Genomic DNA, 24,288 nt, shown 5'->3' with positions numbered 1-24,288 from the left:
CCCGCCCCCGGTCGCGGGCGCAGACTGGCGGCCGCCTCCGGGCCACGTGGTGCGCGCGGCGGGCGCGTCCGAGGAGCCCGCAGCGGCTCCGGGCTCAGAGCTCTCCCGGCTTGGAGAGCGGGCGGGAGCCGGGGGCTGGGCCGGTGCGGGCGGTGAGGCGGATGAGGAGGCGCGGGGGTAGCAGGGAGGCCGGGGCTTAGCGTCCGGCGGCGTCGGGGCCCCGGCCGCAGCCTCTTCCCTTGGCGCATTGCTGGCACCGGGTCTCTGCGCCCAGGGCGCACGGCGGGCAGGGACGCAGCCCGGCCTCTTGGCCGCCATGGAGCCGGCCCCCTCCGGCGACCCCGAGCTGCAGCCCCAGCTCCTCGCCAACGCGTCGGACGCCTTCCCCAGCGCCTTCCCCAGCGCGGGTGCCAACGCGTCGGGGCCGCCAGGAGCACGGAGCGCCTCGTCCCTTGCCCTGGCTATCTCCATCACCGCGCTCTACTCGGCGGTTTGCGCCGTGGGGCTCCTGGGCAACGTGCTCGTCATGTTCGGGATCGTCCGGTGAGTCCGCTGCGGGTTGGAGCGCCCGGCAGGGCCCCAAGGGTGAGGGTGGGGACCGCGGACCTGGGACCCTGACCTCGGACTCCGCACACCCGGGGCCTCTGGGCTTCCTGAAGGGGGCGTCCGGGGGCCCAGCGGAAAGAGCGCTTCCATGGCAAGGGCGACCCTGGCGCGCGCGCGCGTGTGTGTGTGTGTGTGTGTGTGCGCGCGCGCGTTTAACTAACGTTGGGTAATCTGTTGGCCTCCCCCTACTTCTGTGTCAGACTGTGTGGGACAGTTTGGTCACAGTTGTGTGTCTGTCACAGTTTGCGAGCGCGTGATTCTGTGTTCCTGACAGTACCGATGCGTGTTTGGACCTCCTGGTGGTGGTGGGCAGAGATGCCCGAGGTGCGCTGGGCCTTCGGCGAGACAGCGGTGTGTGGGCTGAGGATGCAGGTGGGGGCACAGGAGCGCTTGTGTGTCTGCATTGTGCTGACGCGCCCTTACCAAGTCACGTTTGGGGACCATCTGTTGGGGCTCCAGTGTTGGTGTATGTGCTTGTCTCACACTATCTCTTGGTAGTAATTCTCTCTGTCAGAGTGAGTGACAACGTGACTGTTCTTTCTTGTCAGACCCTGAAGCCCCCATGGGAGGAGAGCATCCAGAGTGGCTCTGGACACTTGTGTGTGCATCTGCTGAGGGGTCGCCATGGTTCCTGGGTACAGTGGGCCAGCCAGTCGCTCTCTGCTTCCTTCCCTGGGGCCATCTGGTTCTGAGCTCTGGACGTGATTCCGAGAGGCTGCGGATCCTCCTCACAATTGTCCCCTCTCTCACCTTCTCTTCTCCAACACTTTTTTTTTTTCTGGCAAAAGCAAAAGTGACGTGGTTGGGCTGGAGTGGAGTTTATGCTTTCATCTCAGAAAGTAAAGTTCTCTTTTATGTGTCTCTGTGGTGCAGGGACCTTCTCAGATAGTCTAAAGCATCATGGGCTTGCCCAGAAGCAGTCCTGACCCAGCCCTGCCAATGCAGACACGGGCGAAAGGGCTTGAAAGGAAACTCCCATCCTGGTTAACTGGAAATGGGTCATCTGTGCTGGCTGACCAAGGGACAATCCTGAACTTCTCTGGGGCCTGGTGCCACCAGACAGGGCAGAAGGCAGGGGGCAGATTGTGGATTCAGAGGCTGGAGATGTGAACTGTGGTCTTGGCCCAATTGCTGATGCCTGTCACACTGGGGGCCCTTTCCTCTCACCCACCATCTGTCCCACCTGCCTCAGTTTCCCCGTCTAGGGGATAGAGACCCAGTCTCTGCAGCTGGGACCATGAGTTCCAGAATGGGAGGTCTCTGTTGGACAGAGCACGGTACACTGAAGTGTTGTGTGGTGTGGGGGTGTTGTAGGAGCTTTGGCTTGGATGATTCTGGGGGAAGCTTTGCTCCCCCAGGAGGAGTGGAGGGCACAAGAATTTCCTGTTCTTTCAGTGACTCATCACCAGCTCCAGTGGGAAAATTCCCCCAAGCACAGGCAGGAGCGATCTTTGCTTTGTCAGTGGTTCTCCCCACTTTACCTTGGGAAGTAGTCCTGCAGACTCAAGTCAACCTGAGTGTTAATTCTATCCACAAACTGGCTCTGCTACTGGGGTAAACCGCTTGGCCTGTTTGAGCCTCAGTTTCTTCATCTATAGAATGCGGAAGTAATACAGTCTTCTTTGACAGGGTTTTTGTGAGGTGGCACTCAGAGAGCATTATAAATGCAGCTGGCATGGTGTCTGGACCCAGTCAGTGTGAGGAGGAGGAGCAAGATTCCTCAGAAGGAGAGTGAGGGGGTGCTTTTCCTAAGGTGGGCCTGGGAATAGCTCTGATTCCAGGAGCCCAGGTTCCTGCACTCGCGCTCTCGGGGGCTGGGGGGGAGGTCTCAGTGCTCTGATCTGGGGAAAGCCAAGTGTCAGTGTGCTCACTTCCACCTCCAGTCTCTTTCCTGGGGCCTCTGGCTGGTCAGCTGATGAGTGAACCCCCCGCCCTGCTGAGCCAGGGGAGGGCCTCTCCCTTCTGAGGGTCCACTGAGGGCAGGCTCTGGGCTCCATGTGCTAGGGTGCTGCCCATCAACCTTCCCCAAATCACCCTGTGTCAAGTGCATCTTGCAAGCAGCATAGCGGGCCCCTTAGGTCCCTGTGTTGTGCAGACATTTCCTGGGGCAGCCATCTGTGTGATCATTGGGCCTGACTGCATCCTCGCCTGCAGCCCGGTGGGACAGGCATTAGCATCCCCATCATTGTCACCTCCAGTCTACAGGTGAAGAAGCTGCAATTCAGAGGGAGGCAAGGAGGCTTGTTCCTCTAGGTTCAGAACTTTTTCCAGAGCTGCCTGGGGTAGGGGACAAAGAATTGCATAGAAGGAGGGGGCGGAATCCTATTCCTCCTCTTGTCCTAGGATTCTCAGAGAATGATGGAGACAAAAGCATGGCAACTCTACACGTGTTATTCAGCACATGTGCTTTAGGCTGCCGTCCTTGGGGAGAGGAATGCAGGCCCTGGCACTTAGTCCTCCCCCACTGAAAGGGAGGCTAGGGACAGGACAGCTGTCTGGGGCTCGACTCAAGAGCAGTGTGTGGACAGAGGGGATCCAGGATGAGGGAAACCTCCGGTGTATCCATGGTTCTCTGACCGTCCAGAGCCCAGCCCCACCAGTAAGTGAGTCAGTTGATTGGCTGAATGAATGAGTGGTTGAATGGATGAATTCTGCCCGTCAGTCCTGAGCTCAGCCTACTTGGAGAGCAGGGGAGGGTTTGCAAAAGTGATCCAGAGGGCCGTTGGGACAGAGAAGGAGGGAGGTGAGCGGCAGAGCTGGGGCTCTGAAGCCAGACACATCAATGTGCAAATCCAGAGTTCAAAGCCACTTACTTGCTGTCTATTTGGACTCGTGACTTCACCTTTCCGAAGCTCATTTCTTCGCGTATAAAGTGAAATAACAGCAGGACATCTGGGGTGGTGGTGAGGATTAAAGGAGACATGTTGTGTCTGAGCCTTTTCTATGTGAAGGAATGAAAAGAATAAACTCATTCAATAAAAATCCATGCTAGATGCTGAGATGTGATGGTGGGGAAGAAAATCCACCATCCCTGCCCTCGTGGAGCTTAGGTCTGGGAGAAATAGACATTCATCCACTAGTCATCCAACAGAGATGAGTTTGCAGCTGTGCTGAGGGCCATGGAAGAGTGAGCTGTGAGACCCAGGATCAGGGAGGGTCTCACCTGATCTGGATATTCCAGGAAGGGCTCTGAGGAGCTGAAAGGTAAGGAGAGGGTAACTAAGTAAAAAGGTGAGGAACAAGGCTGACATACATGAGGGGCTGGAAAAAAAAAAAAAAGATCACAGGAATCTCAGAATCCCAGAGCACAAAGCACTCCTTGTTCCCCCATCCCATCTTCCAAGGATATGCTTGGGAAGCCCGTTCACCCTTCTAGATACACAAGAGGGGCCTCTGGGAATTGCATTCTTAGCCAACAGCCTGTGATTTCTGAGGCTTCCAGGAAGTGTGAGCAGGAGTTTGGGGATGTGTGGTCCCCAGGCAGATGCTCCCTCCCTCCCCTTGCTGGGTGAGTTCAGCCAGTGTGGGGACTTGGGGAGTTTTTACAGCAGATGCCCGACAAACCCTCCTTCCGGGTGGAATCATGCCCTGAGCAGGGCTGGCATCTCAGAGTTCCCTTCCCAGCTAGGTGGAGTGGAGTGTGAAGGGCTTAAGGATCCCCGCATCTCTGATGACTCCGTCTTCAGAAGTCATCAGTGATGATGCCATCTTCCCTGTACGTGGCCCAGAACTTCCTGGTTTGCCTGCCCCGAATCCAGGGAGGAGAACGGAGTCGATGCTTCTCTGGTGTGGCCACTCGTCCGCCTGCCCTGTCTGCTGCCTCCCTCTCCCTGACCCTGGTTTGGGCGTATTTACACCTTGCTGTGTCTCTCACCAGCCCCCACCCCCACCCCCCCAGGCCTCCCTGTCTCTTCATGACTCTGCCCCTTGAGCTCTTCCTGGGCTGGTGTCTCTTCTGACTCTTCTCCTTGTATCGGATGCCAGCTCTGCCACCTGCCCAGATCTTGGGCAGGCTGGATGGCTGCTCTGCCCCACGGTTTCTTCATTTATAAAATGTGGATCGTAGCCCCTGCCTAAGAGGCACCTTGTCCTAAGGATGACACGGTGGTGTTGGTAGAGCATTGTGTTTTGCCTCCCATCCCAGGGAGCTGCAGCATAGAGCAAGCAGGGAGCGGAGGTTGGGCCTGGCAGCCTGGCGTGGGGCGGGTCATGACAGGTGAGCGAGGCATTCTGGTTGTCCCCTCTGTCTACTGCCCATGTGCCAGGGGTGGCTGGAATGAGTGCAGCGGGGGAGCCCTGAGCTCCTGTCTTGCTCTTGGAGACCCAGCGTGAACCTCTTGCCTTCTGGTCTCTCTCCCCTCTCTTGCCTGGATTGAGGTCTTGCAGACCCTGGGGCCCTTGGGCCAGGAGAGATCCCAGTGAGGTGAGACAGTGCAGTGAAGAAGGTCACACCAGGAGGTCAGGTGGTGCTGGTCTACCATCCCTGCTCTACCATGTCTGGTGGCATGGCTTTGGGCAAACGGCTTAACTCCCCTGAGCCCCCTTTCTGCATTTGCAGAATTGCGGTGATCAGGATAGCTCTTGGGAGGACTACATGAGATCATGCATGTAAAGGTCGCAGCACAGCACTGGGGACAGAGTAGGCCTTCAGCACGCGCCAGATGCTGAGATTAACTGGCAGCCCAGTGGCTGTTCCGGGCAGGCAGAGCTGGTGGCCATGAGACTGCCTACACTTTCCACTTTGGGTCCTTTCCTGCTTCCTGCATCATCTGCACATTTACTCATTCACAAGTATTTGCTGATACGGACCCTGCTGGGCCTGTCCAGCTGCAGCCCCCATGGCCCAGATGCTCAGCTGAAGCCGCATCATGGGCCCTGGCTTCTGACGCAGCCATGCGCCCTGGAGCCCCTAGTAAGTTACAGCTCCAGGGACAATTGCAAATTTTCAGAGCTGACGGAGTCTGGAGGCACCCAGCCAGGGCAGGTGGTGTCTGTGCTAAGTCGTGATGCGGGCGGAAGCAGTGGGTTGGCTCCACAGAGAGATGAGGATGGAGCCTTCCAGGCAGGGGGAACAGCACGAGCAAAGAAATCTTCAGATGATCAGAAGGCAGCACTGCAGAGGGCGGGGAATTTCACTGTGGCTGAAGGAGGAGTGCTAGGGGGCAGGGCTGGCTGCCAGGGGCCAAAGCGGGAAAGGTCTTGCAAGCAGGTCTCCGCCTCAACAGGGTTGTCAGGCATGCCTGCTGAGTGCTGAGCTGCAGCCAGGCCCTGGGGCTGTTGATGAACCACCAACTACAGTCTCTGCCTTCCAAAATTCCTGGGGAAGAGGGCTGCAAATATTAGAGGAACTCCATGAGCCAGCCCCCGGGAATTGGAGGGAGTCATTCTGGTGGGGGCTTTGCTGGTGGCTCAGATGGTGAAGAATCCGCCTGCAATACTGGAGCTGTTAAGTTGCTCATTCATGTCTGACTGTTTGGACTGCAGCACGCCAGCTTCCCTGTCCTTCACCATCTCCCAGAGTTTGCTCAAACTCATGTCCATTGAATTGGTGATGCCATCCAACCATCTCATCCTCTGTCACCCCCTTCTCTTCCTGCCTTCAATTTTTCTCAGCATCAGAGTCTTTTCCAATGAGTTGACTCTTTGCATCAGGTGGCCAAGGAATTGGAGCTTCCGCTTCAGCATCAGTCCTTCCAATGAATCTTCAAAGTTGATTTCCTTTAGGATTAACTGGTTTGATCTCCTTGCCATCCAAAGGACTCTCAAGAGTATTCTCCAGCACCACAGTTCGAAAGCATCAATTGTTCAGCACTCAGCTTTCTTTATGGTCCAACTCTCACATCCATACATGACTACTGGAAAGACCATAGCTTTGACTAGACAGACCTTTGTTGTCAAAGTGATGCCTCTGCTTTTTAATATACTGTCTAGGTTTGTCTTAGCTTTCCTTCCAAGAAGCTAGCATCTTCTACTTTCAAGGCTGCAGTCACTGTCCACAATGATTTTGGAGCCCCATTTTTTTTCCCCATCTATTTGCCATGAAGTGATGAGACTGGAAGTCATGATCTCAGTTTTCTGAATGTTGAGTTTCAAGCCAGATTTTCCATTCTTCTCTTTCACCTCTCTGGGGTCAATCCCTAGGTCAGAAAGATACCCTGGAGTAGGAAATTGCAGAGCATTCTGGTTTTCTTGCCTGGAGAATTCCATGGACAGAGAAGCCTGGTGGGCTGCAGTCCAAGGTGGGTCGCAAAGAGTCGTACACAAGTGAGCGACTAACACTGTTACTACTATTCTGGGGGGAGAGGGGAGGGAGGACTTAAGAGAAGCCTGGATTCAGGCCCAGCATGACTGTATGAGGGGCCGGAGGCTGTGCTGAGGCTCGAATTGTGAGACTGGACGGGTTCTTGGGCCCACAGTAAGGCAGCCATGCTGGGAAATGAGGGAACTTGGAGTCACGGGCCATGGGGAAGAGGACTTTGGAGCAGTCTGTGCAGAATGGAGTTCAAGAGGATGAATTTGGTGTAGGGGGACATGGGGCAGATTGGAAGGGGTTGGATCAGGGCAATGGAGAGCTGGATGACCTTGGGCAGGCCCCGGAAATCCTAGCCTTGGTTGTCCCTTTCAAACTGCAGTGTTGTGGGACCTGTAGAAGGCAGGAGACTGGGCTGATGAGCCCTGGTGAGGCTGAGCAGGGAGGGCAGCTGCAGTCCTGCCCAGTGTCCCTGTGCCTCCTGGCCCTGCCCCAGGGCCTGGCTTCCCAGCCTGTTGGGTTTACTTTCTGGGGAGTGTGTGTGACTCACAGGCACACCAGAGAGAAGCCAGAGGAGTCACTCCCGCATTCCTGCCATGGGCCAGAGGCTCCTCCGAGCCACGATGGGCCTGCAACGGAGTGAGAGATGAGGACCAGAAGGCTCAGATGGAGCAGGTGCCTCTCACAGCCAGAAAGGGGCAAACCCAGATCTTCCTGGCTCCCAAACCCCTCCAGACCCACTCTACCACTGCTGTCTGTGAGACACATGGGCAGTGGAGGCGAAGGCTGGGCCTGCCTAGTTAGAGGAGGGAGGACCAGGGCTGGGGAGGAAGGCAGATTGCTGTCTGCAAACTTCTCAGGCCTCTGCGTGAGGTAACAGCACTTGAGAGCCTGGATGTCAGAGCCAGACTGACCTGGGAATCGCATTTACTAAGAGAGGGACCTTGGGAGATACATGCATGACCTTTCTTGGCCTCAGTCTTCTCATCTGTAAAATGGGAGTATAAATAGACCCCTGTGAGACCCCTACCCTCACAGGGTGGTTATGAGAAGGTCATGAGGCTGGACATGAAGGAATTCAGTACAGAACCGGGAACTTGGTAAGTATGCTATATACATTTTCCATGATTTTATCTATTGAGAAGAAGAGTGAGACTTGCATCTCATTCATTTGATTGACATTTCTCGAGCCCCAGAGGAACTAGAATTTTGGGGTGGATACTACAGGGAAACTATCAGCTCAATACTAAACATTTTCTTTTACAATAAACACAGTAACACATGTTGCTATAAGTAACACTAGTTATTTCAGAAAATACTGAGGCAATTAAGAAGAGACAAATGTTACCCGTGATCCTACCATAAAGAGAAATGCTTTGTCATTTTGATGTATTTGCTTCCCATCTCTTTCTGTGTCTCTCACCGTGTGTGTGTGTTTTAATGACATTGGAGGCATACTGTATTGAAATAATGGTCACATCATATATAATATTTTGCTAGCAGCCTTCTCACATCGTTCAGTTCAGTCGCTCAGTCATGTCTGACTCTTTGCCACCCGCTGGACTGCAGCACGCCAGGCTTCCCTGTCCATCACCAACTCCCGGAGCTTACTCAAACTTATGTCCGTTGTTTCAGTGATGCCATCCAACCATCTCGTCTTCTGTTTTCCCCTTCTCCTCCTGCCTTCAATCTTTCCCAGCATCAGGGTCTTTTCCAATGAGTCAGTTCTTCGCATCAGGTGGCCAAAGTATTGGAGTTTCAGCATCAGTCCTTCCAATGAATATTCAGGACTGATTTCCTTTAGGATGGATTGGTTGGATCTCCTTGCAGTCCAAGGGACTCTCAAGAGTCTTCTCCAACACCATAGTTCAAAGTATCAGTTCTTCACTGCTCAGCTTTCTTTATAGTCCAACTCTCACATCTCTACATGACTACTGGAAAAACCATAGCTTTGACTAGAGAGACCTTTGTTGGCAAAGTAATATGTCTGCTTTTTAATATGCTGTCCAGGTTGGTCATAGCTTCTCTTCCAAGGAGCAAGCATCTTTTAATTTCATGGTTGTAGTCACTATCTGCAGTGATTTTGGAGCCCCTCCAAAAAACAAAGTCTCACTGTTTCCACTGTTTCCCCATCTATTTGCCATGAAGTGATGGGACCGGATGCCATGATCTTAGTTTTCTGAATGTTGAGTTTTAAGCCAACTTTTTCACTCTCCTCTTTCACTTTCATCAAGAGGCTCTTTAATTCTTCTTCACTTCTTACCTTAAGGGTGGTGTCATCTGCATATCTGAGGTTATTGATATTTCTCCCGGCAATCTTGATTCCAGTTTGTGCTTCATCCAGCCCAGGGTTTCACATGATGTTCTCTGCATATAAGTTAAATAAACAGGGTGACAGCCTTGACATACTCCTTTCCTGATTTGGAACCAGTCTGTTGTTTCATGTCTAGTTTTAACTGTTGCTTCCCGACCTGCATACAGGTTTCTCAGGAGGCAGGTCAGGTGGTCCGGTGTTCCAGCTCTTGAAGAATTTTCCACAGTTTGTTGTGATCCACACAGTCAAAGGCTTTGGTATAGTCAATAATGTAGAAGTAGATGTTTTTCTGGAACTTTCTTGCTTTTTCTATGATTCAGTGGATGTTGGCAATTTGATCTCTGGTTCCTCTGCCTTTCCTAAATCCAGCTTGAACATCTGGAAGTTCATGGTTCACATACTGTTGAAGCCTGGCTTGGAGAATTTTGAGCAATACTTTGGTAGCGTGTGAGGTGAGTGCAATTGTGCAGTAGTTTGAATGTTCTTTGGCATTGCCTTTCTTAGGGATTGGAATGAAAACTGACCTTTTCCAGTCCTGTGGCCACTGCTGAGTTTTCCAGATTTGCTTCTGTGAAGACATGATTTTATTTGGCTGTGCTGGGTCTTAGCTGCAGTACGTGGGGTCTCCCATTTTCATGGGGCAGGTGGCATCTTTAGTTGCAGCACTCAAATTCCTAGTTGCAGCATGTGGGATCTAGTTCCTTGACCAGGGATGGAACCCGGGCCCCCTGCAGTGGGATAGCGGACCCTCAGCCCCTCGACCACCAGGGAAATCCCTGAAGACACGATTTTTGATAGCTGCATTGTATGAATGTCTCTTATATGGGGGGACTTACGTTATTTCCCATATTACGCCAATCTAAATAATGTGTCTGTGAATGTTCTTAAACCCATATGTTTGTACACATCTCATATTATTTCCTTAAGGAATTTTCTGATAGAGCTCTTCAGGGAGGTATGGGCCACTGTGTAATACAGGGAGTTTCCTGTCCATGAAGCTGTGCAAGGGGGTTCTGGCAAACCACTGTGTGGAGGTTTGGCACTGGAGATTCAGGTAGAGAAAAGATAGACAGACATAATTTCAGGCTCCTCTTCCCGCAGCTGGGACTGGAGGAAGAATGCTTCTCAGATTTCCCTTCTCCCCTTCCTGGAGGATGATGCCTGAACTTTAGAGGAAGAGGGCTGTGCAAGGGCAAGATGTGATTTCATTAACGTCAGAGTCCTGGGACCTCTAAATCTAATTGGCTACCCGGAACATCATAACATGCACAGGAAGAGGGATAATCGAGGGGTAGAGCAGGAGCCAGGCTTAAATTAGCAATTTACCATCGTGCAGGCTGCAGTGGCCCCATTACCAGCTGAGGGGCTTGGAGTAGGACGGGGTGTCTGGGTTGTGTTCTATTGATTTAGAGCTCCCAGTGCAGCTGCAGAAATCAGCAGCCTTGTCTCTGGCCGGGTGGGCGTGTGCAGCAAGAATTTTTTCTTCTGTAGCTTCCCGAGTCTTTCTTGAGAAGTGGAAGGAACTCAAACTTCAGAGTCCTGGGAGGTCAAAAAGTCCCATTCAGGGGACTTGCCTGGTGGTCCAGTGGCTAAGACTCCATGTTCCCAATGCAGCGGGCCCAGGTAGGCCCCATTCAACAAACATGACACGGGAAGAGGTGGAAATGGCCTCGCTGCCCTCCCCTGCAGAAGTAACCTTTTCACCAGGGCATAGGATTTTGAATCATGGATGATGATTCTCTTTATTGAACATTTATTTTGTGCCAGGCGCTCTGCTTAGAGATGTGTATATATTATCCTGTTTAATCCTCACCCTATTAGTGAGTACTGTTTACCCCATTTTCTAGATGGGGAAACTCAAGGCTCAGAGAATCCTCAAAACATCCTCAAAGTCCTGGAGTTGGATTGGAGTCAGGTCATTTTGATTGCAGAGCCCACACTCTTATTTTTAATTGAAGATTAGTTGATTTACAATGTTGTGTTAATTTCTGCTATTCAGTAAAGTGATTCAGTTATATATATGTAACTGAATATATACATATGTTCTTTTTAATATTCTTTTCCATTGTGGTTTATCTTAGGATATTGAATGTAGCTCCCTGTACTATACAGTACAGTAGGACCTTGTTGTTGATCCATCCTATTTATAACGTTAATAATTTGCATATGCTAATCTCAAATTCCCAATCCATCCTTCAGCCGCGGCAGTCACAAGTCTGTTTTGTCTGTGAGTCTGTTTCTGTTTTGTAGATATGTTCATTTGTTTCATATTTTAGATTCCACAGAGGAGTGATATCCTGTGGTATTTGTCTTTCTCTTTCTGATTTGTTGCACGTAGTATCATAGCCTCTAGGTCCATTTGAGTTGCTTCAAGTGGCATTATTTCATTCCTTTTTTATGGCTGAGTAACATTCCGTTGTATATATGAACCACATCTTCTTTATCCATTTGTCTGTCGATGAACATCTGGATGTTTCCATGTCTTGGCTATTGTGAACAGTAGAGCTACATGCGTAGCCATTGCCCTGTCCTCTGCCATCTTGTATGTCAAGTTCAGCCCCTCTGATTTACCAGTGAGTAAACTGAAGCCTGGAGAGGTTCTGTGTCTTTTGAATCAGTGGCCAGTGCAGGACTGGAACTTTGCTTTCCTAACCCCTTGCCCTCACTTACATCTCTTTCCATGCTTGGGATTATCTGAGCCAAAGGGTGTCTGGACACAGGAGTAGCTGGGAACATTAGAAGTGAGTTCCTGCACAGGGCAGCCCAGCCGGGGGGCCACTGACAACACAAAACGGGCCCAAAGAACCCAATTCCCCCAGGGGCAAGGCCAGCAGCTGGTGAAGCAGCCATATCCTTCAGAGACAGGATTCAAATCCAGGTCTGCTTCTTGTTGGCCTTCCACCCTTGGGCTCACCTCACTGGGTCTGTTTTCTCCTCTGAGAAATGGGGATGAGAGAAAAACACCTGCATTGCAGGTAAACATATATTCGGCAGCTCGTCCTAAGTACCAGGCAGGGTTTAAGACACAGTCCCTGTCCTCATGGAGCTGACATTCTAGTGGGGAAAAGTTAGATGATAAAAAAGATAGATGTAAGGCCAATGGTATAGGCAATGAAGTCAACTCAAGCAGACTCAGGGAGAGAGAATGGAGGGGCTGCTGGTAAAGATGGGGAGCATGGTGGTGGACGGGGGGAGGAGACCATTGAGTAGAGGCCAGTTGCTGGGAGGAGGTGTTTTGGCGGAGACAACAGTGAGGGCAAGCGTTAGGGGAGATGATGCAGGGCCTAGCGCAGGGCCTGCCCATGTCAGGAGGTTGTTGGTGAGAACGATTCCTTTGGCTGGTTGCCTAGGACTTGGGAGCAGGGGTAGGGATTACGCCAAGGGAAAGAAGCTGCTTCTCCCAGCCAGGCCAGATGCCCCTGCAGGACAGATGGAGGTAATCTGTTTCCCTTGGTTACAAAAACTCATCCTCCTGAAGTGCTGGGAAATGCCCCGCATTTAGTGATTTTCCGTTCCTCTCAGTGAGGAGGGCAGGAGCTTGCATGTGCTCAGAGGGCTGCCCTATTGGGAGGGGCAAGTGGCCCCAAGACATTTCCTCCATGGGCTCAGGCCTGGTCATCCTGGATAAGAGAGAGGTCTACAGCAAAGCATGGCATATGGACTTGTTGGACTTAACATCAAAGATACCACTGCTGACCTTTCTCGAGGGCACCTCTGTACTGAGTGCCTCACATATATGAACTCTTAATTCTCCCAACTCTTTGACATGCATGGTCCCTTGTTTCTGTCCATTTGACAGATGAGGCCACTGAGGCTCAGAGGTGGTAATTTGCTTGCTGAGGGCATCAGTGGGTAAATGACGAAGTCAGCCTTTGAACTGAGGCCCTGAGATTCCTGAAGCTCAGTCATGCAGTGCCCATGAAGGAATGTCCGTGAAAAAGGTCGAATTCAGGATACTCTCTGGTCCCAATTGTGGAAAAATGACTCTTTTATACAGCAAGGGATTACAAGAGGCTGTGGAGTGGGGTAGGTTGATTTATAGTTATGAAAATACTGAATTGTTGGGGACTTTTCTGGTGGTCCAGTGGCTAAGACACTGCTCTCCCAATGCAGGGGACCTGGGTGTGAGCCCTGGTCAGGGAACTAGATCCCATAGGCCACAACTAAGGGTTCTGCAACTAAAGATCCCACAACTAAGACCCGGCACAGCCAAATAAAGAAATAAATAAAAATAAATATTAAAAACAATAGGAACAAAATAAAATACTGAATTGTTAATAAATAAAACAAAAGGGAGACTGCTGTGTATCAGACAGAAGGAGGTATATATAATAAGGAATGCTCAGCATGGCCAAGGGCCTGGAGTGGGGAGGCCTGGGCTTTTCAGAACATGAGACTTTAGACCCTGGTTCTGTTCCCTCTGTGCTTCTTGACAAGCACCTCTTTGTGCTACAGGTTCCTTCTGTGAATGAAATGTATTGATACGCACTTCCCAGGGTGGGTGTGAGTCAGAGGAGCCTGAGTGTGAAGTGCTCTGCACGAGGCCTGCCTTGTCCATCGTCCTCAAGGAGTGGCCCTGGGGTGTGAGGTCAGGGGGAGGGACAGATCAGGCAAGCTGTGTAGCATTCATATAAGATCACTAAGCATAATAAAGTTGTGGGCATTTTTTACACTGAATTATGAGATGGGACCATTCACTGGGCAATGGTAATGACTCAAAATAATTAAGAATCCAGCCAGTTACAACTGTGGCAAAAACGAGCCTGTGCTTTGGCCATATCACAAGGCGCCATGCTGGAAACCTTCCATGCAAAATCTCACTTAATCTTCATAGCACTTTTATGAGAGAGGAACCACTGAATATGCCTTTACAGATGATGAAGCTGAGGCTCAGAGATGTAAGACTTTTGCCCGAGGACGCCAAGGTTAGTAAGTGTTCTCCTGGCCAGGCCTGCCCTCTCTCCACCGATCACTGCCCTTCATCACACTCGACCCGCTAAACAACCTAGTGCGCTGGTGGTTGTCATTGTCCTTTTCGGGCTGAAGAGATGGTGGCTTCCTGGCACCAGCCTTAGCCTAGAGCATGATTTTCAGGTCTGTGTCAGTCAGAATCCTACCAGAAAAAAAAAGACCAGTGAGATATCGTTCAAGGAATTGGCTTATGCGACTGTGGGGTCTGGCTAGGCAAGTCTGAAATTTGTGGGCAGGTTGGCAGGCTGGCAGCCCTCAGGCAAGAGCTGATGCTGTGGTCCGCAGGCAGAATTTATTCTTCCTCTAGGAAGCCTCAGTTTTGCTCTTCAGGCAAAACTCATTATCATGGATGATCTCCTTAAAGTCAGCTGATTATAGATGTTAATCATATCTACAAAATCCCTTCACAGCAACAACTGGATTAGGGTTTGATTAAATTTGTTGTTTAGTCACTAAGTAGTGTCTGACTCTTTGCGACCCCATGGACTGCAGCATGCCAGGCTTCCCTGTCCTTCACTATTTCCCAGAATATGCTTAAACTCCTGTCCATTGAGTTGGTAATGCCATCCAACCGTCTCATCCTCTGTCACCCCCTACTCCTCCTCCCCTCAATCTTTCCCAGCATCGGGGTCTTTTCCAATGAGTTGGCTCTTTGCATCAGGTGGTCAAAGAATTGGAACTTCAACTTCAGCATCAGTCCTTCCAATGAATCTTCAGGGTTGATTTCCTTTAGTATTGACTGGTTCAATCTTCTTGCAGTCCAAGGGACTCTCAAGAATCTTCTCCAACACCACAGTTCGAAAGCATCAATTCTTCACTGCTCAGCTTTCTTTATGGTCCAACTCTCACACCCACACATGATTACTGGAAAAACTATAGCTTTGGCTCTATGGACCTTTGTCAGCAAAACGATGTCTCTGCCTAGATATGCTGTCTAGGTTTGTCATAGCTTTTCTTCCAAGTTGCAAACATCTTTTAGTTTCATGGCTCCAGTCACCAGTCTGCAGTGATTTTGGATCCCAAGAAAATAAAATCTGTCACTGTTTTCATTTCTCTCCCATCTATTTGCCATGAAGAGATGGGGCCAGAAGCCATGATCTTAGTTTTTTGAATGTTGAGTTTTAAGCCAGCTTTTTCACTCTCCTCTTTCATCTTCATCTAAAGGCTCTTCAGTTCCTCTTTTATTTCTGCCATTAGGGTAGTATCATCTGCATATCTGAGGCTGTTAATATTTCTCCTGGCAATCTTGATTCCAGCTTGTGATTCATCCAACCCAGGATTTTGCATGATGTGCATATAAGTTAAATAAGCAGGGTGACAATATACAGCCTTGTTGTACTCCTTTTCCGATTTTGAACCAGTCTGTTTTTCCATGTCCTGTTCTAACTGTTGCTTCTTGACCTGCATACAGATTTCTTAGGAGGCAGGTAAAGTGGTCTGGTATTCCTCTCTAAGAATTTTTCAGTTTGTTGTGATCCACACAGTCAGAGTGTTTACTGTAGTCAGTGAAGCACAAGTAGATGTTTTTTCCTGGAATTCACTTGCTTTTTCTATGATCCAACGGATGTTGGCAATTTGATCTTTGTTTCCTCCACAATGTTGATTAAGTAACTGGGTACTGTAGCCTAGCCACATAGACACATAAAATTAATGACCATCACCAGGTCAAACAGACCTGGGGTTGAGTCCTGGTCATATAACCTACTGGCTCTATGATCTTGGGCAAGTTTCTCTGCCTCTTTGAGCCGCAGAGTCCCCTGGTCTGCTAAATGCAGTGATAATGCTCACCAGAGCCAGTTGTCATGAGGATTTAGTGCAATGATGGAAATCAAGTACCTTCATCCAGTGCCTGTCATATAGGAAGAGGGGAGACACACACAAACATCAGTGGTCTTGAAATGGGCATTTTCTGGCTGTGGTGTAATCGCACGTTCCAGTGCTTGTCTTCCCTTTTACACCGGTGGCTCTTGGAGGGCAGGGACTGCATCCCATTCTTCTTCTATCCTGTTTCCTAGCTCAATCCCTGGCCCTGAGGAGGCTGCACTGAGTGTTTCTTAAATATCTAGTTGACATTTTGTTAATGAGATTCCCTCTGAGGGGCCGGAATGTATAAGAAAACTCTCCCAACGACAAGACAAGAGGGAAAGAAGATGTGCAGGAACCTCAGACTTCTGTTTGCTCTACAGTAACACCCCTTCCTTTTCAGCTTAGTAGGGCTTCCCTTGTGGCTCAGCTGGTAAAGAATCCGCCTGCAGTGCAGGAGACCTGGGTTTGATCCCTGGGTTGGGAAGATCTGCTGGAGAAGGGAACGGCTACCCGCTCCTGTATTCTGACCTGGAGAATTCCATGGACTGTATAGTCCTTGGGGTCTAAAAGAATCGGACACGACTGAGTGGCTTCCACTTTTCACTTTCAGCTTAGTAAGTCTTTCCTCCAGGGAGCCTTCTCTGATGCCTCTGCCGAGGCAGAGATGAGTCTCTCTGGACACTGTGTTCCCACAGGGTCCAGTGCCTGCCGCATCAGAGACCTATACACTTTTCAAACCCCTGATCACTCATTCCTCTCTCCCCAGATGAGGGGGTGGGGTGAGCATCCTTTGGAGCCCTAGTCTAGGGTCTGATACTCAGGTAGCATATCAGTAGGTGTTTGCAGGAGGGACATGTTCTATTTCCAGAGACCCATGGGCTGATAGGTCACATCTAAGGAAATCTGCCTCTGGGGCTCCTGTAGTGTCCAGCTGCTTCATCGGCTGGTCCAGTCATCCTTATGCCAGAAGCAGAGCCAGGGTGGAGAAGAGTTTCTCTTCCCTGCCTCCCATGGGTGTGTTGTGGTTCTTGAACTGAACTGGACAAGGTGCCTGCCCTGTTTATTGCTGAGTGCGCCCTGGAGGCCACCCCACCCCCCTCACTCATGTGCAGCTCAAGAGCCTTGTATTTCTACGTTCCAGGCTTTAATCTTCTCTTTCGACACGCTTGCTGGGCCTCGTTGTCATTAACCACTTTCCTTCCTCAGGCTTTGCCAAAACTGAGATAGCTAATTAGTTTCTGGCTACTCGCCACTCAGATGGTGGGCAGGGTCGTAGCTCGCTGCCCTAGCTGCCCAGCCCTACTTGTTTTGCCAGTGGGAAGAGCAAGCACCCTTTGTTTACAAATACAGGGAGCCTCAGTTGGACCGCTGGCTGGCAGTTGCTTTATTTAAGCTGTTCATCCCCCAGCGTGGGCAGAGCCTTTGGGATCACTGCTGTAGCTATGCCTTGGTTTCCTCATTTGTTAAACAAAGGGATTGAACTTGACCAACTGAGAGACGATGGGGTAGAGGTCAGTACTCTGGGTTCTGGAATTAGCCGAAGACTTACCCAGGCTCTGCCACTCCTAGCTCCAGGATTTTGGGTGAGTCACTTCAGCCCTCTGAGCCTCAACCTTTCTCACCTGTAAAATGGGGAGAATAATGGTCACCTCCTGTGGTGGTTATGCCCCTTCAGTGGGATGGTGAACACACATATGGTCCTTAGCAAGACAACTGGCACATAGTAAATGTCCAGTAAATACTCTTATCAGCTGTCTTTCTTTCCAGTGCTAGCATTCTATATTTCTGATGAAAAAAGTCTTTTTGCCGGGCTTACAGGGGAGTGGAGCAGTTTTAACAGACATTGCTTCTGTGTTTTAGGCCACTGCTGGCAAGACGGTTATCTTTATGTATTCATTCCCTAGGGCTGCCATAACAAATCATCATAAATAGGGTAGTTTATTTTTATTTTCTAAAAAATATTTATTTTTATTTGGCTGTGCTGGGTTGCAGCAGGCAGGATCTTAGATATTCCACGTGGCATTCAGGATCTTTAGTTTCGGCCTGTGGACTCTAGTTCCCCGACCAGGGATCGAATCCAGTCCCCCTGTTTGGGGAACATGGAGTCTTAGCCACTGGACCACCAGGCAGTCCATAAACTGGGTGGTTTAAAACAAGAGAAATACTTTCTTTGTAGTTCAGGAGGCTCGAAGTCTGAAATCAACAGGACTCCGCTCCCTCTGAAGGCTCTGGGGAAGAGTCCTTCGTCCCTGAGCTTCTGGGGGTGGCCGGCACCGGCTGTTATACTCTGGGCTTGTAGCTGTGTCCCTCCAGTTCTTGACTGTGTTTTCACATGACTGTGTCGCTCTGTGTGTGTCTCTGTTCTCCTCTTACAAGGACACCAGTCATATTGGATTTAGGGCCCATCTTAATCTATTTGATAGTACAGTGAGTGAGTGAATAGTGAAGTCGCTCAGTTGTGTCCGACTCTTTGCGACCCCATGGACTGTAGCCTACCAGGCTCCTCTGTCCACAGGATTTTCCAGGCAATAGTACTGGAGTGGATTGCCATTTCCTTCTCCAGGGGATCTTCCCAACCCAGGGATTGAACCCAGGTCTTCCGCATTGTAGACAGACGCTTTACCATCTGAACCACCAGGGAAGTCAACCACTTCGTTAAAAAAAAACAACAAAAAAACCTTTATTTGTTTATTTTGCTCATCGCAGTGGCTTCTCCTGTTGTGTAGCACAGCTCTCGGGTACAGGCTCAGTAGTTGCAGCACGTGGGCTCAACAGTTGTGGTGAATGGATATAATTGCTCCACAGCATGTGAGATCTTTCTGGACCAGGGATTGAACCCGTGTCCCCTGCATTGGAAAGTGGATTTTTAACCACTGAACCACCAGGGAACTCCTTAGATGTGAATTTTGAGGGCAACTATTCAACCCAGTATGCTCTCCAAGGCTCCCTTTCCTCCTCTGTATGACGATGATAATAGTAGCAATTTCATAGGGTTTTTGGAGTGATTGAATGAGATAATCTACATAAATGTCATTGTAGGATGCAATATGATACATCAGACTCGTGTTAAGTACTGAGTCTGTGTAGCTGCTGTGTTGGAGATGGTCGCAAAGATGCTGACAGTGATGGGGACTGTTGCATCCATGGACCCACCCTACACTGGTTAACCACTGGACACAGGGACATACAGTGTAGGTAGCAATCTTGTCAGGAACTCTGAAGCCTTGGACAGGAGCCCGTTTCCCTTTGGCCTCTTACCTTGAACCCTCATCTGAGATTTAGCTTCTGGGAGGGCAGATTCAAGAAGTTGAAAGAACTTGGGCTCCTAGAAGTCAGGGGAACTGCTACTCTGTGTGACCTTGCACAATTGTCTTTCCCTCTCCAGGCCTCAGTTTTCCCATCTGCAAAGTGGGTGAGGAAGTTTGAACTCAGTGTTCCAGATCAGAGCCTCTTCTAGGGAGGAAGTTCCAGAACAGGGCTCTGTGTTTCATCTCAATGGTGGTAGATTACCAAAGGGCCAGAAAAGGAGTCAGGAGCCTGGGACCCCAGGACTGCTCACCAGGGATCATTCTGGACCCATTTTCCTCATCTGGACAAGAAGAGAAGCCATATGATACGAATGTGCCAGGAATGTTCTAGGGAGATCATAGGCATGAACTCATCCCACACTCATCACACCCTCAAGAGGGAGGATGGTTATACCCAGTTCACAGAAGAGCAAACTGAGGCTCAGAGAAGTTAGAACTTGCCCCAGGTCATACAGTTAGAAGCAGCTGTTGTTCAGTCTCTCAGTTGTGTCTGACTCTTTGTGACCCCATGGATTACAGCATACCAGGCTTCCCTGTCCTTCATCATCTCCTGGAGCTTGCTCAAACTCATATCCATTGAGTCGGTGATGCCATCCAACTGTCTCATCCTCTGTCGTCCCCTTCTCCTCCTGCCCTCAATCTTCCCCAGAATCCGGGTCTTTTCTAATGAGTCAGCTCTTCGCATGAGATGGACAAAGTATTGGAGCTTCAGCTTCAGCATCAATCCTTCCAGTGAATCTTCAGGGTTGATTTCCTTTAGGATTGACTGGTTAGAAGCAGAGCTGGGGCTTAAATCTAGGTGTTTCTGGTGCCAAAGTCCATGCTTCTCCTTGGCTGCATTTTTACTGTATCATTTCCCAGAGCTGCTGTAATGCATTGCTGCAAACCCAACGGCTTAAGACAACAGAAATGTAGTCTTTTACATTCTTGGAGGCCAGAGGTCCAGAAAGTGTCTCCAGGACTGCATTCCCTCTGAAGGCTTTTGGGGAAAATCTTCCTTTCCTCTTCAGCTTCTGGTGGCTCCAACAGTCCGTGGCTTGTGGCCACATCACTGTAATCTCTGCCCCCATCTTCACATGGCCTTCATTCTTCCTGTGTGCTGTGTGTCTCTTGCAAGGACACTTGTCATTAGAGCTAGGGGCCCACCCCAATAATCCAGGATGGTCTCAAGATCCTTAACTTAGGGATTTCCATGGTGGTCCAGTGGTTAAGATTCTGCACTCCCAATGCAGGGGGTTCTATCCCTAGTCAGGGAACTAAGATCCTACTTGCACAACCCCCCCCCAAAAAAAGTATAAATTAAAAAATATATATATGTGTAAAGACCCCTTTTCTAAATAAGGCCACTTTCACAAGTTCTGGGTGTTGGGATGTGGACTTGTCTTTTAGGGGCTGCCATTTAACCCACTATAGTTATTGTTGAAACTTTGGTAGTGACACTATCTGCTGGAGGTGCATGGAGCTCAGGGACTTTCTGGAACAGCTTAGAAGTAGAAGGAGAGGAATAAAGTTGTGAGCTGGGACAAAGTTGCCAGTCTCGGGTGCATGAGTGATGGGAGCATGGCTTAAGCTGATGTTCCACCAGCAGTGATGTCAGTGAAGTAAGAAATACACAAAAAACACATCTGGGGGAAACAATAAAAAGCAAATAAATAAATAAAAGGAGAGACCCCACCGCATCTGTGTACGGTGGATGCAGCCAGCCATGGGGCAGAAACCTGAAAACTTATCCACAGAGGCCACCCTTCCTGGTGTGGCCCATGTCCACATTAATGACTTGTTTTCCTGTGAGTTGTCCCCAATGGGATAGACTGTGCTGCAGGTGGCGAGTTCCCCATCTCTGGATATATACAAGCAGAAACTGCGTAGTCATTTGTCTGGAGTGCCACAGAGGGAATGCCCTCAATGTGAAGTTTCCTTCTAGCTCTGAGATCCTAGGAATTTTCCTAAGGAGACCATCATATATTTTTGTGCACAAAGACATTTATCACAATACTGTTTATAATACCAAAAGAGCAGAAGCAACCTATGTGTCATTTAATCTGAGATTTATTAAGTAACTATATTTGGGAGCATTAGTGTCTGTAAGTGAGACTAGCTCCAGCCTGTAGTCTGTTCTTGTATAGTCCTTGAGGTAAAAATGTTTTTTTTTACACTTTTAAAAGCTTGTAAGGGACAAAAACAGGAATTCCCTGGTAGTCTAGTTGTTAGGACTCCACACTTTTACTGTTAAGGGCTGGAGTTCAATCCTTGTTCAGGAAACTAAGACCTCCGCAAGCCCCGAGGCCAAAAACACCAAAACAAAACACACAAACACACACACATTAAACAAAAAGCAGAAGAATATGCATCAGAGACCTTAAGGGGCCTACCGAGCCTAAAATAATTACTTTTTGGCTCTTTACAGAAAAAAGTCTGTTGACCTCTGGATTTGAATAACAATCAGTCACCCAAAATTATATTAATTTGTGTCTGTGGATATGGAAAGATGATTACAGCATATTTTTGAGAAGAAAGAAACAGGTTATATAATAGTATTAGAGCCAGATCCCATTTATTTAAAACAGGGCCTGTATATTTGCCTGTTATCTGTCAATGATAGTCTGTCCTACTGATGGTTTTTAAATTTTCTTTATGAAATGATTCTGCGTTATTTGGACCTTTTATAGTGAGCAGCTGTTATTTCTGTGATCTGACAAAGCACTGGGGAAGAAAAGTAACTCTGAATGCTCCCAACAGTCCATGCTGTTTGGGACCCAGTGAGTTTTGATCTAGGCTGAAGCATTTTGTTTGATTTGGTTCCTAAGGTGCTGTAAGGTCGATCAGCCTGATTGGTGCCTTTACTTTGTTGCTGTTATTGTTTTTAGGTCTCTTGCCCCGGGAGCTCTTATGCATGAGAGGTAAAAAATAAATACCCCTCAGCTCAGTTAAAAACAAATTCGCTCCTTTCGGTAGATGATCTGACAGGGTTTCCCGTTGCCGAGGCCTAGCTGAGTCACCGCAGACTCAGGGCAGGCAGGGTCAGGCCCAGATGTCCTTCAGGGGCCCTGGGTTGGCCTGGGTGGAGGATAGAAGGGACAAAGGGAGCACCGTGGTCTAGCTCAGAGCTCTTGGGTCTGTGGTTGGTTATTTCCAAGGATCAGGGTGCCTGACCCTCCGTCCTCCCGGGAATCCCCCAGTAAATGCTGTGTTTATGACATGGTTCCTGCCTAAAGGCTGCACTGTCTAGTGTGGCGGACAGAGGCAGCGACATTCGTTCATTCAACAGATGTGCTTTGAGCACCTGCCTGGAGCTGGGAAGTCCCAGGCTTAGTGGTGACCGAGACAATGCCATGCCTTTGGGACTTAATGTTTTCCTTGTCAAAGAGAGGGTGTGAAGGGTGCGCACTCTGGGTTTGCAGGGGAGAAGCTGAGATGGAAGTCCAGAGGAAGGCGCCAGGGACTTGGAGATGCCCACGGGGGTGCAATCTCTGCTCAGCCTCTTTCTGCCTCTGCGGCCTTGGGCAAGTTCCTTTATTGCTCCCCATAAATCAGGAATGATAAATCCTATCCACCCCATAGGGTACTGGGAAAATTAAATGATGTAAAATGCTTTCCCAGTGCTTGGCACAGAGTCAGTGTCCAACAAACGCTTATTATCTATTAAAGAATAAAACAAAGCACAGGTGTAAGAAGTACCTAAAATCGTGCCTGAGAAAAACCTGGCATGTAGCTGTAGTGCCACAAATTCTGGCTGCCACCCTTTTGACAAGAAGTGGACATATTGTTCTGAACTGGCCTCTCTTCCTTGCCCTACTGGGCCCCATCATGACGTCTGTGCCATTGTTCTGATGTGTCTAACTCTCTCTCCCCGACCCTACCTGGACTGTGAACAGATGGTCTCCAAACTCCAGATCGTAGCAGAGTTGAGGAATGTGTGAGGGCAGGTAAAGGCTCTGGAACCAGCCCACCTCTGGACCAGTTCCCTCCCTTTGGTCCCGGCTTCCAGACTTGGCCCCTCCGCCATGGCTGATGTGTGATAAGCTAGGTCTTAACACTCAGGGTTGCCATGAGGTTGAAATGAAATCATGCATTTGGTGCATTTGGCATACCGCCTGGTACATGTGGGCTTCCCTGATAGCTCAGTTGGTAAACAGTCTGCCTGCAAGGCAGGAGACCCCAGTTTGATTCCTGGGTTGGGAAGATCCCCTTGGAGAAGGGAAAGGCTACCCACTCCAGTATTCTGGCCTGGAGAATTCTGTGGACTGTATATGGGGTCACAAAGAGTCGGGTATGACTAAGTGACTTTCACTTTCGCTGGTACAGGAGAGAAAAGACACTTAGAGAATATTGCTTAAAAAAAAAAATGAGCCATCCAGAGCTGTCAGAAGCGTTCCCTTAGGGCCTTGTAAATAGGAGGGAATGTTTTAGCCTTCTTCTGGGCACTGGGTATTAAGATGTCAACCAGTCTAACCAACCGCCCTGGGTTTGCCTGGGGAAGGAAATTCTTACCAGGAGCTTACTTGACATCAAGAAGCCCAGCTCTCCAGAGACCCAGGAGTGTGTATGGATTTCCTGTGGCCCTGGCTGTGCGTTAGCCACTGAGCAAGGCCAGTCTCTATCAAGTTAAAGGGAAATGGATAGAGATGGTGCCTGTTCTTCCCTGCCTGGGGCCGGCAGGGAGCAGGGCTTGTCTGACAGATGGTGGAATGGGTTTAGGGCTCTGAAATCAACATGGTCAGCCACTCAGTGCTTCCTGTGAGGGAAGCCTCCCTGAGGTCTGAGAAGGATTGTTGTTGTTTAGTCAGTCATATCTGACTCTTGTGACCCCATGCACTGTAGCCCACCAGGCTACTCTGTCCATGAGGTTTCCCAGGCAAGAACACTGGAGTGCCATTTCCTTCTCCAGGGATCTTCCCCACCCAGGGATCGAACTCACGTCTCCTGCATTGGCAGGCGGATTCTTTACCACTGAACCGCCAAGGAAGCCCCTGAGGAGGATGGTTGGGAGCAAATTCCCCAGCAGCTGTGCAATTCAAGATGCGCTAAAAGGG

The 24,288-nt window shown here is 49.6% G+C and overlaps 1 protein-coding gene across 1 annotated transcript in view; it reads left to right on the top strand.

Moving 5' to 3' along the window:
- The first annotated feature begins 316 nt into the window (after positions 1-316).
- Positions 317-24,288, top strand: part of OPRD1 (opioid receptor delta 1) — a 42,633-nt gene continuing 18,661 nt past the window's right edge. Inside the window, exon 1 of the mRNA XM_052663979.1 lies at positions 317-543. Coding sequence (XP_052519939.1) covers positions 317-543 — 227 coding nt within the window. The remainder of the gene's footprint in view (positions 544-24,288) is intronic.

The sequence above is a fragment of the Budorcas taxicolor genome, chromosome 2 (genome assembly GCF_023091745.1).
Source record: "Budorcas taxicolor isolate Tak-1 chromosome 2, Takin1.1, whole genome shotgun sequence".
Taxonomy (NCBI): Eukaryota; Metazoa; Chordata; class Mammalia; order Artiodactyla; family Bovidae; genus Budorcas; species Budorcas taxicolor.
The sequence above is the reverse complement of the archived record's forward strand: the minus strand, read 5'-3'. Positions and strand labels throughout refer to the sequence as shown.